The sequence below is a fragment of the Chrysemys picta genome, chromosome 3 (genome assembly GCF_011386835.1).
Source record: "Chrysemys picta bellii isolate R12L10 chromosome 3, ASM1138683v2, whole genome shotgun sequence".
In the NCBI taxonomy this organism is placed as follows: Eukaryota; Metazoa; Chordata; order Testudines; family Emydidae; genus Chrysemys; species Chrysemys picta.
Genome location: NC_088793.1, coordinates 104,470,783 through 104,487,550, shown reverse-complemented (window position 1 = coordinate 104,487,550; position 16,768 = coordinate 104,470,783). Strand labels below are relative to the sequence as shown.

The 16,768-nt window shown below is 41.2% G+C and overlaps 1 protein-coding gene across 17 annotated transcripts in view; it reads left to right on the top strand.

The window, feature by feature from the left end:
• MAP7 (microtubule associated protein 7) overlaps positions 1-10,138 on the top strand; it is a 178,417-nt gene extending 168,279 nt beyond the window's left edge. For all 17 annotated transcript variants that reach the window (XM_008176846.4, XM_065588746.1, XM_065588742.1 and 14 more), the window contains 2 exons: positions 7,135-7,367; positions 9,341-10,138. In XM_008176846.4, the coding sequence (XP_008175068.2) occupies positions 7,135-7,367; positions 9,341-9,351 (244 nt within the window). In that variant the 3' untranslated portion in view covers positions 9,352-10,138. The remainder of the gene's footprint in view (positions 1-7,134; positions 7,368-9,340) is intronic.
• The last annotated feature ends 6,630 nt before the right edge of the window (positions 10,139-16,768 follow it).

Here is a 16,768-nt window from a genome sequence, read left to right as displayed (position 1 = left end):
CATGGGGCAAGTTGTGCACACTTTGAAAAATTCTGTTGAAATGCTTGAAAACATTTGTATTTAGTCAAGTAAAGGCTGGTGTCCTGTGGGGTTGAGCTGTCAGTTTTTCTCAGTTTCAGTATTTGCTCTTCTCATATTGCATTGCAGAAAACCAAATTACCCTATTGTGAATTCATGTTTTATGCAGCTAGAGCCAAAATATCAATGAAAAATCTGGCAAACAGACTTTAATGGGCAGTATGCTCTGCAGTAAGATTGGCCCTAATTAAAGGAGGAAATCTCAATATCTCTACAAGCCTGAGGGATTCTTCACCTCCTGTCACACTGACAAGGAGGCCCCTCCTGAGAGAAGCTCTGTCAGTGACACTGAACGTTGAACTGTGTTAGATGAACTGCATAAAGCCGTTATTAAGGCAGCTATTAAATTCTAATTATTTCTCAATCTTAAATGCACCTTGATGTTTGTAATATAATATATGCCTTTCTAATAATTGCTGTCATGTAGCATCATATTTAGAGTAGAAAGAACCTCAGAGCAGCCAAGGTAAGGAATGAATAAACATCCATGCAGCTGAAACAACAAAAACAGAAGGAATCTATTACTCTGTATAAAGAAAGGCAGCAACATAGCAGCTTTGGCTGAGTGACTCTGGACATTTACTAAATCTCTGCACTGCACAAGCAAGATTTGGCTTTTGCCGAAACGGTCTTGCACTTGGTTTGAAGGGGGTAGATATGATGGCCCAAATTCTCTTCTCTAGGCAAAATCTGAGTAAGTGGCTTTGCACCGGGGAGTTTCCTGAAGGGTTCCTAGGGGATGGAGTCATTCTCTCAGCCCAGGGAGTAACAATGAGAATTCTCCTCAGTTGCTAATATAGCCCTTGGCCTCCACAGCTGCCTCCCCTTCTCTGCAAGAGGTTCACCGTTTAACTGATGGCTCATCTGCACAGTTGTGTATCCACTGACCACACCTCCCGTGGTTCACTCCCAATATACCCTTCCTTGCTCTGCTTAATGGTGCTTAAACCTCAAGTGCAACACATCCTGTCTCTCCCCATTCAATGCCTCTGGTATTAGTTGGGTCAGTACCCCAAGGAGGGACTCAGGGATGGGATTTGGCCTTTATAAATCGGATGGTTTTAAATATTAGTAGAGGTTTGGGTTCCTGGGTACTGAGCTGTGGAAGTTCTCCAGTTTGCCATTGGAGCCCAGGTCAAGAATCATGGAGCATTTGTGGGGCAGAGTAGGTTGGTTGATCTGCCCCTCTGATCTGTGCCCTCCCCCACCCACTCACAGGAGCACCCAGCTTACTCAGGCTGTGTGCTGGGACCAAGACTCCAGTGAAAGCCCTGCTTCCATGTTAATAGATACAAAGTAATAGAAAAATAAAAGGAATACTAGCAGAAAAAGGCAGTTGACTTTTGTTGTTGTTGCTGTTTCTTTTAATTAACTGTGCTGATCTTGTTATCCTGCTAGGACTTCATTATCCCTGGAAGATCGATAGTCTTTCTAAGCCCTAATGAAAATGCTATGGTGTGCTGTAGCTTGATTATACTGTATATTAATTAATCAGTAATTATTACTAATAGATAATAGCTCTAATTTTTCAGAGGGGTAGCTGTGTTAGTCTGAATCTGTAAAAAGCAACAGAGGGTCCTGTGGCACCTTTAAGACTAACAGAAGTATTGGAGCATAAGCTTTCGTGGGTAAAAACCTCACTTCAAAGCTTATGCTCCAATACTTCTGTTAGTCTTAAAGGTGCCACAGGACCCTCTGTTGCTCTAATTTATACATTTATAAACACTATAACAGTTTTGTTTCGTGGAAGGAGAGAGAAAGTGGGACTCATGCTAATTTTAAATGTTTCATCACATTTAGAGTCCAGCTTTTCAAAGTGGTCTCAAGCTGATCTCTCAAATCACATCTAATAACTGCTACATGCCCAAATACTGCCTATGGACATTAAACTGCGTTCTGTTGCATCCAGCTTTTGAAAGTACTTTTAAGGGCCTGATTATGCCACCCTTACTCACATTGACTATCACATTAGGGCTTCTCACTGAGTAATAAGGTGATATTCAACATAAAGGAACCTGGCCTCATATTTGACTTATCATTGGTATTGTTTGTGTCAAGAGCTTCATAGTTACAAATCATTCACTCAAATAAGTGTAATATTACTCTTTCTCACCTAGAAATGGTATGCTGGGCAGACTGCAGATTTTAAAATGGCATATGCAAGTGGAAATCTTCCACTTATATCAGAAAGCATCCCAGAATTAAGAAGAAAAACAATAGTTCATGCAGATGTTGAAGCACCATTAATAGCAGGTTATTTGTCTTTAGTCACAAAACTTAGTGATTGGGCAACAAAATGGCAAATGAAATGTAATGTGGATAAATGTAAAGTAATGCACATTGGAAGAAATAACTATACATACAATATGATGGGGGCTAAATTAGCCCCCATGAATCAGGAAAAAGATCTTTGAGTCATCGTGGATAGTTCTCTGAAGACGTCCACACAGTGTGCAGCGGCGGTCAAAAAAGCAATCAGGATGTTAGGAATCATTAGAAAGGGGATAGAAAATAAGATGGAGAGTATCTTATTGCCCTTGTATAAATCCATGGTACACCCACATCTTGAATATTGCATACAGATGTGGTCTCTTCATCTCAAAAAAGATATACTGCCATTAGAAAAGGTTCAGAGAAGGGCAACTAAAATGAGAAAGTAAATAAGGAAAAGTTATTTACTTGTTACCATAATACAAGAACTAGGGGCCACCAAATGAAATTAATGGGCAGCAGGTTTAAAACAAATAAAAGGAAGTTGTGGAACTCCTTGCCTGTGGAGGTTGTGAAGGCTAGGACTATAACAGCGTTTAAAAGAGAACTGGATAAATTCATGGAGGTTAAGTCCGTTAATGGATATTAGCCAGGATGGGTAAGGAAGGGTGTCCCTAGCCTCCGTTTGTCAGAGGGTGGAGATGGATGATTGATTGATTGCCGATTGGGTTCACTCCCTCTGGGGCACCTGGCATCAGCCACTGTTGGTAGACAGGATACTGGGCTAGATGGACCTTTGGTCTGACCAAGTACGACCTTTCTTATGTTCTTATGTCAGGGGGTTTTATCTACTTTTGATTCATTTTTTTAAAATGAATCAGACTGTGTATTGTTGAACTGGGAAAATAGATTAAAAACTGTGGTTTGAAATATAATATAAGGCAAACAAAAAAAATTTCAGATTCCTCATCAAAATGCAAGAAGGTTCCAAAATATATTCCCCACCCTCAGGGTTTCCAAATTGTGGCACCAAAGCTTGCTTCTTTTTTCCCCCTTAATTCACTGAACAGTATCCATAAGTGATATCATGAAATTGAACATAGATAACTCTTGTTAGGTTACCTAGTCCATCTCCCTGCCACGGAAAGATTGTTGCCTATAATACATTTTCTAGTTCTTTACCCAAATTATGTCATACCTGCCCCTTACCTTGGGAGACTATTTTACTACCTAATGAATTGTGCTGTTCAGTCTTTTCTTTTCTTTTTTAATTGCATATCAGTGCTCCTGCTATCTTCGTGTACCACCCTCACAGATCATTGCACTGGGCCAGTGCTTCGTTCTTACCATGTTAAGTCCAAGACAGACTCAAAAAAGGCACTACTAGGGACCAGTGACCATAGAAAGGGTACAGTCTTGTGAACCGTCTGAGCTGAAAAAGAATGCTGCTGGGTTTTCAGAGCTTATACAGTATTCATTTCTCAGTCTGGCATGCTGTGATATATCACCCTTTAAAACCCCTTTACTCTGATGACTATCTTGCCTTCCCCACATCTCCACCTCTTCATTACTGACCTGGTATGAGAGCCTGCTATCTCAGGAAATGGTAGAGATAGAGCTAATGCTTTATCCAAAAACCTGGAACCCAGCATCCAAGAAAGCATTAATCTCTACTTCTGACGGCTCTGCCGAAATAATGTTAATAAATCAGGCAACAGTCATTATTTAAGATCTAGTATCTCCTAAGATCCTAGCGCAGCCAGGTGTAGAAATATTTTGAGAGATCACTACAAATGCTTTAAGGACAAGTAAACTATTTGAGGCACTGATCCTAGATGAGTGATCAAAAAATAATTAAATCAAATCCTAAGTAATTCCACTTCATTCATGTTTACTCCTTTCATATACTTTTAAATATCTATTAGGTCCAACCATAAGACTTTATTTATCACTTAGGCAAGCAATATATATTTTACAGTAGCTCTTTTAATCTTTCCGAAGTCAGACCTTCCATCACCCAATCAGCTTTGTTGCTCTTCTCTGAACTTCCTCCAGTTTGTCTCCCTGGTACTGAAGTGTCCAGATCTAATGCAGTTTTGCTTTCTGAAGTGCTCCGTCCATAATTGTGCCACTACTAAGTTTTTTGCTTTTCACTTAAAATAAATGTGAAGAATTAAATACCTCCTGAGTGATTTATTAAACTAGAGGCCTAATGTGGATTTCCAGAGGCAAGATGTTATTTTGCAATGACACTATCAGTGTCACTGCAGTTTTTATCTATTTGCTTTATGTTCCTATCAATTTCTCTCTGCATATTTACAAAAAAAAAGAAACAAAAACAAAATGAATGAGATTTTTCACATGCTCTCCATGTTAGCCTAACTCTGCTCCCATTCAAGTCATTCACAGTTAATGGGAGCAGAGTTAAGACAACAATTAAGCACATTTAATAATAATAATACCTAGCTCTTTTATAGTATTTTACAAACAAGGTCAGTATCATTATCCTGATTTTACACATGGGGAAACTGAGGCATGGAAAATGGAAGTGACTTGCCCAAAGTCTTCCAGCCAGCCACTGTCAGAACCAGGAATAGAACCCAGGTTTGCTGTGTCCTAGTCCAATGTTCTATCCACTAGGCTGCACTCCCTCTCATTGAAAAATCCCACCTGCCATGCCAACAAAGTGAAGAAGGGGTGGTCTTCTGAGACGGTGGCTGGTTTGTGGCTGAGCCACTGGCCTGGCACTCAAGAGATCTGGGCTTAAATCCAGACTTCCTGTGTAATCCTAGTTAAATCACGTAATCTCTCTGCCTCGGTTTCTCATGTATAGGATGGTGATGATGATGATGCTTCACTTTTTGGGGGGGATGCGGTGATAAATTCATCTATGTTTGGGAAGTGCTGAACACCACAGAAAAGCCAGTAAATAACTTCCAATTGGCACATGGTTTATTTTTTATTAAAAAGACTCTCAAACCTATAGTCAACAGAAAACGTGCTGTAATACTGAACCACCTGCTCAGAAATGGCCTGAGACAATTGATAAGCCCTGTTAGACATAGATGGAGTAAGAGAAATTCCAGAGATGTCAGACCTTGGCATACAAATCTGGGCACCCTCAGATAAGGCATTCCAGCTGATCGCAACAGCTGTGGTATGGTCCAAATAGAGAAGAAGTGCCTTAGGATGCGAGGACCTACATTATTAAGGGTTTTATTATTAATCTATACATCACTGTAAGTTTACATGAGGCTTTATGGACAAATAAAGATCAATGCCTGTGCCCCAAGGAGCTTAAAATTTAAGCCCTAGTGCTGCCATTCGCACAATGAATAACACCATAATCCTCCTGCATGGAGTGAGGGACCACTCAGTGCAAATGAGAGCGGCAGACTCAGATGTTAAAACAAAAAATAATGCAGGATGGTGACAGACACTGAGGTGTGTTAAGCAGAAGAGAAGTTACAGAAACAAGATAACATGGAGGCTTAGGAGAATGATTCATGCGTCATCAAAGTTCATCAGGGATTTTTGGTATTTTTAATACATTTACTTAGAGGGAAATATTAGGGTTTATTAGCCTCATAGAAGAGGCATATTTTACTAGGGGACTTGGAGGAGGAGAGGGCAGACACAGTCAAGAAGAGGGTTCCAGACATATGGGGAAGCAAGCAAGAAGGCCCAGATCTGAGTGAGAGACACTGAGGATGTTGGTGTTGATATTGGCTTGGGCAGAGTGAACGAGGACAAGGGCAGAGGGGTTGGATAGGGCAAAGATGGGCAGGGCCTGGAAGGTAAGGAGTAGGAGCTTGCAGAAGATGATGAATCTGAAGGAGGACTGGATGGTCAAAGCAGCAGACACAATAAATGAGTTTCACATCTGGACGGACTGGGAGCAGATGTTAGGTAGGTCAGAAAGAGAAGGTTGCAGCAGGACAAGAGCAGAGCCTGCAAAATTAGGGAATGGCAAGACATACTCAGATTCTGCAGGTCTTGTAAAGGGAAGTACTTGATATTATGAAGAGCAAAGGCACTTGCAGTCTTAGAGAATGCCAGTCTCAAGATATCTGAGATGTAAAGAGCAGAGAAAGGTAACACAGAAATACCTTAGACGTACTAAAGGTCGGTAAATAAATAGGGTTGTACTACCATTTTTTTCTCTTCGGTTTTTTTTTTTGTGTGTGTTGGTCACTTGCTGTAGCAATATGATGTCCATTGATACTATGGTGCAGCAGATTATGGCATTCTTATGAGTAATACAAAGGCATAACATCACCAGGCGTAATGGACGCCAGTCCTATTCTGAAATAGGACACTTACTGAACAAAATTAGAGTGCAGATTATCGCTAGATATGGCTTATGTAACTTGATGTCTAGCTCTGCAATTAATGTTCAGTATAGTATACAATAAATCACTGTAGATGAATGCAGACTTCTCTTCTACTTATAAGGTTGCTTTTACTTAATGCATTTCTTTCAAAGTGATTCTTTTGGTTCTGACAGATCAACAGGAACATGTACATGTAAGTGTCATTCATCGTCAAGTGGTGGATATGCTAGCTAGTGGAGACTCGTTTTCTAAATTTGGGTCTGGCCCTAAAAATTCTTATTTCTTAGGGAAAAAAGAAATGTGGATTTCTAATAAGGGTGAAAGTAAATGCTGAGGTCATTTGTTCGCTGCTACCCCAAATACTGTACATACTGAATAATACTACAGTATATGAAAACTAACGGTCACTATTGTGTGTGGATTGTTTAGTTTCAGCTCTTGACCAGCTGTGTCCCACTACGCTAATAACATACATTATTAGTAAGATTTTTATTTATATTTTTTCTTCCAGTAATCTCAATCCTGGAAAAGAACCAAATGAAAATGGAGTGTCTATGCAGAATGACAACTTTGAAGAGATCATAAACTTACCCGTTGGATCTAAACCATCCACATTGGATGCCTTGAACAATGATGGAAGCAATAGCCCTGAAATTCCTTTGAATCCAATTTTAGCCTTTGAAGATAAGGGGACTCTGGGGCCATTGCCTCAGGTAGATAGTGTTCAAACACATCAAACAGCAGGTAGGTTTGCTTTGGACCATTAGAATTTGTAATATTTTGTAAATGAGAGACACCATGGAGTCCCTAATTGATGTACATAACCAGATTGTTAATTAATGCAGTTTAGGTTGTAAAATATTTGGGGCAGAGAGCATGTCTTACTATGTGTTTGCAAAGCCATGTATACTTGCATAGTGCTGTGTGAATCATGACTGTTAACCTAATGTCAGGGGAAATAAGGGGTTCCTAGTAAATCTTGGCTTCATGCATATAGGGGTGTGAATAGCAGATATTTCAGTTCACTCGCAATTCTGAAAAAAAAATCATGTCAGGTTGTCCCGGACACACAGTCCATTGCTCTTGAACAGCTCTGGAACTGTCCCTGGGAGGACCCCTTCATTGTGTCAGCCCCCTTAGGGTCACACACTCACTAGGGTAAGCCAATTGGCTTCACTGCCTCCTGGAACCGAGCCTCAGAGCTTTCCACACCCCTGCTTCACACCGTGAGCTCCCTCCAGCGAGTCCACCTGAGTTGGACACCTGAGAGAGAGAGAGACTTCTACGCCCAAAGGGAGCAATGCACCCCCAACTCCCTTAAATGGGAGTGACTCTTAGCCAGCATTGTAAAAGCAGAAGGGTTTATTAGAGGTCTGGAACACAGCATAGAAAGTCTTTAGTTAACATAGAGAACAGAAAGTTACAGCATAGTCCATCTGGGTCAGTCCCGAGCCCTCTGACCCCTTCTTCGTCCCAGTCCAGAAGCTTCTCCTGTTTCCAGCAGCCCACACTTAACAACCCTGGCCCCTCTTCACTCCTTTGTCCTTGTTCCTGGGCAAATATTGTTACCTGGCCCCCCTCCTTAACCCTTTGTTCTCCAGCTGGTCGCACCCAGCTGGCTTCCTGCAGAGGGTGGGCCATCCATGGTGGTTAGTTGCTAGGTGCCAAATGTCTGGGCAATTGGCATGGCCGTTGTCTTCTCGGACTCTCCATGGGCATGGGGGCCCAGACCCAAGGCAGCTAGGTCAGTCACACCTGGATCACTGGGTTTCTGCAAAGAGTAAACAACCTTTCCCACTCCCCACTTAGTTAACCATGCACCACAAAAGGGAAACTGAGGCACACACCATATTCATACAAAATATTATGACATTTTTCTCAATCCGTCACACAGGTTGAACAAAAGTTTTGTTTTAACAAAATTGAAATTTTTTGTTTCAACAAATCAAAATGTTACATTTTGATATTGACCATTTTAAAATGTTTTTGATTATATCTTAATAAAAGTAAAGTAAATTTAGAAACAAAAAGTTGTTTTGACCAAAACAAATCAAAACATTTCAATTTGTTCAGCTTTTTGCTCTTTCTAACTGAAATAATTCAGCAAAACTGACACAAATTCATAAAAATGTTTGGTTGCCGAAGGCTGAAATCTTCATTTTTTGCTGTAAAAGGTTTCAAATGAAAAATTTCACCCAGTTCTGCTCATGAGGATGTTTTATAAATGTTTGCACACTGTGCTTCAGCACCAGCATGAACACGAGAACCTTGCTGTGACATAATTAGTTGCCACTGTCTTAGCAGCTTCTGATCCAGCAATATGTTCTAACTATCCAAATGGAAAGTTGTACCCCTCTTGTGGGGTGTTCTCTATGGAATGGGGAAATGGTTACAGCCTTATACATAAGAATACTGAATACCCTTCCCTAATAACGCGATGACCAGGAGGCTCTATCTCTGATATTGATACTGAAGGTTTGCCTGCAGCAGCCGTCGCTGTAGATCTCTGTAAAGAAGCAGACTAGAATTTTGTATATATTGGGTATGAACTGAATAATAAATATCACAAGCTAAATCAGCTGCCTGCATTATTTCCTTCTTCCATGTATAGAAAATTTGAGAAAAAGGATCAGCCAATGAAAGTGCTGTTTAAATCGGCTTTTTAGATAAAAATTATTCCCGTCTGCTAATCTGTCCTTTATTGCCTTTCATTATAGAAGTTATCTGACCGTTTCTTCTGAAGAGCCAAAGATGAAGTAAGCATCTCTGCTGCCTATGGAGTTCCTTCCATACTATGAAGGACTGTTTTATTTTCTCTCTCCAGTTTTCTAAAACATTTGTGGATATCTTTTTTGAAAGGACCTTAGTAAAACCAGCAGAAGAAGTGATGGAGAATAGACATGGATTATCTTTCTATCTACTAGTTTTCACCAGTAGAAAATCATGCTTCACGTGCATTACTTAAAATGGCTTTTTTTCCAACAAACTCCTTTTCGCAAATCAATATTTTCTGCATTCTTCAAGACAAAAGGCACTAGAATCTGACAGTAATGAGCTGATTGGGGTAAAGGGCCTGATTTTTTTTTTTTTTTTGAAGATGGGTGGTTGCTTTTAAAATTGGCGACTAATCTTCTACGTTTTACGGATCTAATACTTGAAAAATAAACATCTCATTGCTCTACAAGTAGGGCTAATGGGAGGTTTCATTTAAACCTGTTGGTTTAAATATTATTACAGAGAACTCTAATTATGGGGGCAAAATATAGGCTTCTGTATCAGGTTCTTGTAAATGTAACTTCTACATGGACGTTCTGTAAATTCAAATGTCACTACGATCTTCTTGCATTTTCTTTAAAAACACAAAGCGGAACAGGTTTTAAAATATGAAAATTTGAAGCGCTATTTTTTCATGGACAAGACGAAAACCTGTTGTTCTCCTAGATAATGTATTTATGAATTTTGTTCAGTACAAAAATAAATCATCTAATTGAATAAATTAGAAAAATGTGGTAAAACAATATTGCAAACTTGATTTTGTTAGTTGCATTCATGTCCACGGTATGATAAAAGGTACACATGCAGACACACAGAAAAATCATTTTTTGAGTCCTGTAAATTGCTGCTGTTCCCAGTAATGGAGGGATCTTTCTTTGCCTTATCAGATTGTGACACTCTGTGTGAACTTGAATATTGATTTTGGGGCAAGAAAGGGAGGGGTGTTTTTTGGGGGAGGGGGGTTCACCTCAGAGCAAATGGAAAATGATGCTTGTTTGTTCTTTTTATTTATTTAATGTTCATTTTTTTTAAAATGCAGTACACTTTATCACCGGATAATGACTTGAATCTTACCATTCCTCTTTAGTCCACTGACACAGATTTTTCACTTTCAGCATTCCAAACTTGTCACTTTTGCTGCTACCGAGCTTGACTGAAAAATCTTGCACTTTTTTTGCTTTTATAAAGAGTGCTCCTAATGGCAGAAATTACTACACCTCTACCCCGATAATAACGCGACCCGATATAACACGAATTCAGATATAACGTGGTAAAGCAGCGCTCCGGGGGGACGGGGCTGCACACTGGCGGATCAAAGCAAGTTCGATATAACGCAGTTTCACCTATAACACGGTAAGATTTTTTGGCTCCCGAGGACAGCGTTATATCGAGGCAGAGGTGTACTTAAGTGTTGTGCATGAGAGACGTTACCGGGGCACTGATTGAAATCAATGGGACAGATCTTCAGCTGGGGTACATTGAGGTCCAGGGAGCTATGACATTTTACACCTGCTGGGGATCTGCCCCAGTGAGGATCCTTTGATTAACTCCTTTGGGCATTGGATCAGGCCCATAATGAGCAACACTGCAGCAAGTTTTGTTATCAAAGGGAAGCTCAGTTTAAGGTAAGACTTGAAAGAATTCTATGAAGAATGTTTTGAAGAGCTGACTTTCCACAGCTACAGGGTGCGTGTCTTCTCAAAAAGGAGATTGGATAAATCTACTGGAAATTCATAAAATGATACTTCATCTCCCCGATTACATGGCGGGGGGGAGAAGTCGTTCAGTCAGAATGTTTTAGAAATAGTTTGTGATCTAGTGAAATGAATTGGGTTTGTTTTCTGCTTTCTTTACAGTTCTCCATGTACATAACCATTATATTTAAAAATATGTCCAAAATATGTAGGTTTTATTTCTTTTAATCTATATAGTATGTAAGAACCAAATAAAATTTGTTTGCAATATTTGTACCTTTTATATTTTTGTTATCTTGTTACATTAGTTTTATCCAGGGAGCAGTTTATGCTTGAAAATTGTTCTAGCTACTCTTCACTTACTTGTGTCTGTTTGGTTTTCTCTCATCTGTTTATTAGGCAAGTAGCACAGGCTCATTTACAAGTAGGGATGGACCAAGGAGTTGATATTTGGATCTAGATTCAAATTATGTTTAAAACAGGGATTGGATTAGGATTCAAATTTGATGGCCTTGAGATTATATGAACAGTACTCATGAGATTTCAGACCAAAAACTCTGATGCAGCATTGAAATCAATAAGATTTAAGAACATGCTTAAAGTGAAGCCGTTCTTAAGTACTTTGCCAAACTGGAACTATAATGAAAAGAGTTCTCATGAAATGTATTCTATATCTAAACCAGAATTAGAAAAAAAGCCCCTTTTGGCTGTAGGGTCTGACCTGGAACCAAAACTAGAAGGGTAAATTCAGATCCGGGCATTTGGATCAGAATTGCTGACAAAAAAATTCATAGGGTTTAAGATTTGAAGTCCTGGTTTTGATCCACCTTCATTTGAAAACAGAAGATTTTAAATGGAGGAAAAAGTCAATCTTCTTTAAAATATTGTTTGTATTACTAGACCATAGTATCAAATATAGGTGGGCATGGGATATAATGGTGTCAGCTTTGTAGACAGTTACTGTAACAGTTTTAACCATCTGCACAGTCAGGGGCTGTTTGACTATTCCAGGATGGTAGAATTAGGAGTTGTAAAAGTCTTACTTACATTACAATAATAACAAGCATTATGAGGTGGGAAGTCATACATTTTCATATAGTTGGGAATTGAAAATATTCATCTCATTGCCTCAATCAGTTGTTCATAGTGCCACAATCAAGTGCTCTGTAGCAAATTTGTCCATGACATTAAGCACTGCATCACAAATGCAGGTTTAGTCATCAAGTTTCAGTTTCTTACATTCTTTTCTCTTCACTTTTTCATCTCATTTCTAACAGGAAATGCCCTATTTTACTTCTTGCCAAAGTCTTAAACAATGTTTCCAGTTAGGTAAAATTCCCAATAAAATAGAAAAATACTGGTTTAGGCTTCCAAGGGAGGCTGTGGAATCTCTCATCAGAGGTTTTTTTTAAGAACAGGTTAGACAAACACCTGTCAGGAATGGTCTAGATATACTTGGTCCTGACTCAGCATGGGAGGCTGGACTAGATGACCCCTCGAGGTTGCTTCCAGCCCTACATTTCTGTGATTCTATGAAAAACAGATAAAAGAACAGATTCTAATTGTATCACAAGTTTGCAAAGTGAACTGTATTTAGGCTTGGAAGGATTAGAGTTTGTCGATAAATGTTGATAAATGTCGATTTGACCATGTGCAGTGTTGTTGTAGCCATGTTGCTCCCAGGATATTGGAGAGAGAAGGTGGGTGAGGGAATATCTTTTATTGGACCAACTTCTGTTGGTGAGAGACACAAACTTTCCAGCTTAAGCAGAGCTCTTCTTCAGGTCTGGTAAACGTACTTAGTGTCACAGCTAAATACAAGGTGGAACAGATTGTTTAGCATAAATAGTTCAAATACATTTCAAGGGACCATTCAAGGTAAAATGGACCATTAACACTCCTCTAGTAATAGGGAGGAAAGGAAGGGGAGGGTTGTTAGTGGGTTATAGATTGGATTTATGGCTTATTACAACAGCGTTTCTATTCAGTCCATGGTTTTTAGTATCTAGCAAAGTTATGAATTTAAGGTCTCAGGCTCATCTTTTGAAAAAGTGTTGTGCAGTTTTCCTTTGAGGATGAGGACTGATTGGTCAGGTATAGAGTGATTGCTTTGTGAAAAATGTTGCCCCATGGGTGATAGGGTGTTTTTGTCTTTTATCATTTTCCTGCGTGAGTTCATTTGAGAGCATCGTGATTGTCTGGTTTCACCCATGTAGTTGTTATTGGGGCATTTAGTGCACTGCATGAGGTACACCACATGTTGTGATAGGCATGTCTTTGGGCCCATAGATCTTGAAAGGTGTGTTGTGGGGAGTGTTAATCATAGTAGCAGTGGAGACATGTCTGCAGGTTTTGCATCTGTTGTTCTGGCAGGGTCTGGTGCTGCTTTGAATTGCTGTATCTTGGTCTATGGGGAGCTTACTTCTGATGATGAGTTTGGAGAGGTTGGGGATTGTTTGAAGGCCAGAAGATGGAGTTTGATGATACCCTCTATGGATTCCCATGCGCTAAGCAACAACTAGGGGTGTGCAGTCAGAAAAGGGTTTATTTCTGTATTGAAGTAGGTTCTCTTGGTGTATTGGGGTGGCCCATTCCATGATGCGATCTACTTCTCTGGTGGAGTGTCCCTGTTTGGTGAAAGTGGTGTTAAGGTATATATCCTGGACTTTCTCCTCAGAGCATATTCTGTGGTATCTGAGTGCCTGGCTGTAAATAACCGATTTCTTGGTGTGTTTGGGGTGGTTACTGGATCCGTGAGGGCAGGCATGGTGAACCGTGGGTTTCTTGTATATAGCTGTCTGGAGGGTTTCATTGTTGAAGCTGATTGTGGTGTCCAAGAAGTTGATGCTAGTGTAGGAGCGTTCCAGAGAGAGTTTAATGGACGGGTGGTGGTTGAAGGCATGGTGAGGAGTGGAGTTTGAAATACTAAGGCTGTAGTAATGGTCACAAGGCAGAAGTCATAAGATAGGTGGGGCAACTCATCCCAGCATTGGTGCTAGAGTCATCAGAGAGACTGAAGGGAGGTAGCTTGTACTTCCCCTACTTATGGGGGCTTCTGGATCTGGTTCAGCTCCTGGTACAAGTTAGGCCAGCATTCTGAGGTGCTTTAAGCCATACCCCCACTGCCATATTCTCCATGAGCCATGTGGCAGTGGAGAATTGCCAGGGAACAGGGACTGCACCAGGCATGCCCTACTCCCACCCCAGGTCACTGCAGAACACCCCCAATGTATCACCTGTGCCAGGTGCTCCTGCAAAGCTGGGTCTACACCTGTCAGAAAGGCCCTTCCACCAGTGGTATTCACCACAGGGATTCATGCCTGGCAATGCTTCATTTGCACCTTTAGTTTTGCTAGCTAAAGGAACAATAATGATTGTTTGAATTTGGTCCAGACCACATCCTAAAGTTAAGAGGAAGTCACCAGCCATGGGAGAATGGTTTGTCCACACTTTAGCTAGTACTAACCATAAAAAAGATGAATAACTTTGTTGCTTTCTCTTATACAAACAAATAGGATTGCATGAAAAATCCTCTTTTCTGTAGGAAGCCGTGGTTCAAGTATATTCTTTTTCAAGCTATTCATCTTCCAAGAATGTCAATACAGTCAGCTTTCTCAGCAAAATTTTCAACCTGAGTTGTCATGCATGGGAATTCATGTAAGGGCAATGGCAGCTCATGTGATGCTTCCCAGGGGTAACCAGAGCTGTAAGGCTCCTCTCTACCACCTGCCTGTATTATGAGGAAGCCTTGTCTGTGCCTGCTAGGGGTCAGTTCCCCAACTCCACCAGCCACTGGCAACACAAGCCCTCCCCTCTTAGCCTATGCAGACTGTGGTGTCCCTCTGCAGCTTAGTGATAGGCACACTCCAAGCCCGGAGCAGCTCCCTGGAGTATCCCACCCCTTTTCCACTGGATACTCACAGAATTCACAGATCGCTTTTCCCAAAGGAATAGTACACCCCAGTGTACCAGATTTGTATTTGGATCACTGCTCTGCAAATCCCAAACGAAGGAGAAACCTTTCAGCATTTATGGTAAGAAACTTCCCTGAACACATGTGGGAGCAGATGTTCAGCAGAACAGTGCACAGAACTCTTACATCCCTCCATCCAGTATAGTTATTCCCACAGCTTAAAAAGCACTGGTACCATTTAGTCTTTTTTAAATCTCTGGGTGTGCATACCTGCTGAGAGGTGGTCCAAACAGGTGCTGGATATACTACAGTCCTAAAGATTACATCAAATGGCATTTGTTGTGAAATTTATAAATGCAGCCTCAAAGCCTATAGGGAGAGGGTGTTTTCTCCAAAATTATACTTCAATTAAGAACTTTCAAAATGTTGGAATGACAATTTTGGAATTGTGGTTTTGTTACCCAAAGCATGCCATAGAAAATTGACTTCTTGTGCATGTTCTTTGATTGCAAGATGAAAGTTGCATAGTCCAACTGAACCATCCTTAACAAAATAGCATGAGGTCTGGCCATTCTATTGGATTTAACAAATATATTATGCCAGTATAATGCCATAAAAATGAGCAGTGATTCAGTTACACTCACCACTAAATGTAACACTGATTATAAACCACCTGATACCAACTTTCTATATATTTCAGTTTGTCTAGTAAATGCTCGGCTGATTTAATTTTATGACATGCTTAAGCATAGACATATTTGTAAAACTCCAGACTTTACTTAACCACTCAGGTCCAAATTCAGTCTTCAGGTATTCAGCTGCAACCCAAAAGACTTGTGTGGGATTTATATACAGTTACATGAAGGCAAAATTTAGCCTTAAATCATAGTAGTTAACTAACACAAAACAACTTGAATTCTGTCATAGATCTCCAACGGTTTTTTATAAGCTCTCCAGGTTCCATTCTTTAAAAAAAATTAACACTCACACACAAATACAGCAATGCCTTTGGTGCTCCTTTGGTGCATTAAATAGACTAGTTCGTGCATGTTGCTTTTTCCTGAAAAAGCTCTGTTTAGACAGGCTTAGGGTTACCATTCGTCTGGATTCCCCTGGACATGTCCGGCTTTTTCAGGTTAAAAATAGCGTCCGGGGGGAATTTGTCAATGTCCGGACTTCCCCTCTTCCCCCCCCCCCCCATGCAGAGCGTGCGCGCGGCTTACAGAGCAGCCGGTGCTCCAAAAGCCAGAGCCAGAGCTGCACTTCCCCGCTCCTCCCTCCTGAAACTTGACACCACTCCCCCCCTGCCCTGCACTCACAGATCGCGGGCCGTTCGCCTGGAGCTCAGAGCATGCTTCCCCCCCCCCCCCCCCCCCCCCCCCCCCCCCCGCTGTGTTTACTGCAGCACAGTAAGGGGGCCGGGGGCCAGAGAAGTGGCAGGGAGGTTCGGGGGGGGGTAATCAAGAGACAGGGAGCAGGGGGGAGGGTTGGATGGGTCAGGGAGTTCGGGGGGGGGCTGTCTGGGGGTTGGGGGTGTAAGGTTTTGGGTAGTCAGGGTACAGGTGGGGGGGGTCTCAGGGGACAGTTAGGGGACAAGGAGCGGGGGGGGGTGTTTGGGAGTTCTGGGTGGGGCTGTCTGGGGGTTGGGGGTGTAAGGTTTTGGGCAGTCAGGGTACAGGTGGGGGGGTCTCAGGAGGGGGCAGTTAGGGGACAAGGAACAGGGAGGCTTAGGTAGGGGGTGGGGTTCTGGGGGGCAGTTAGGA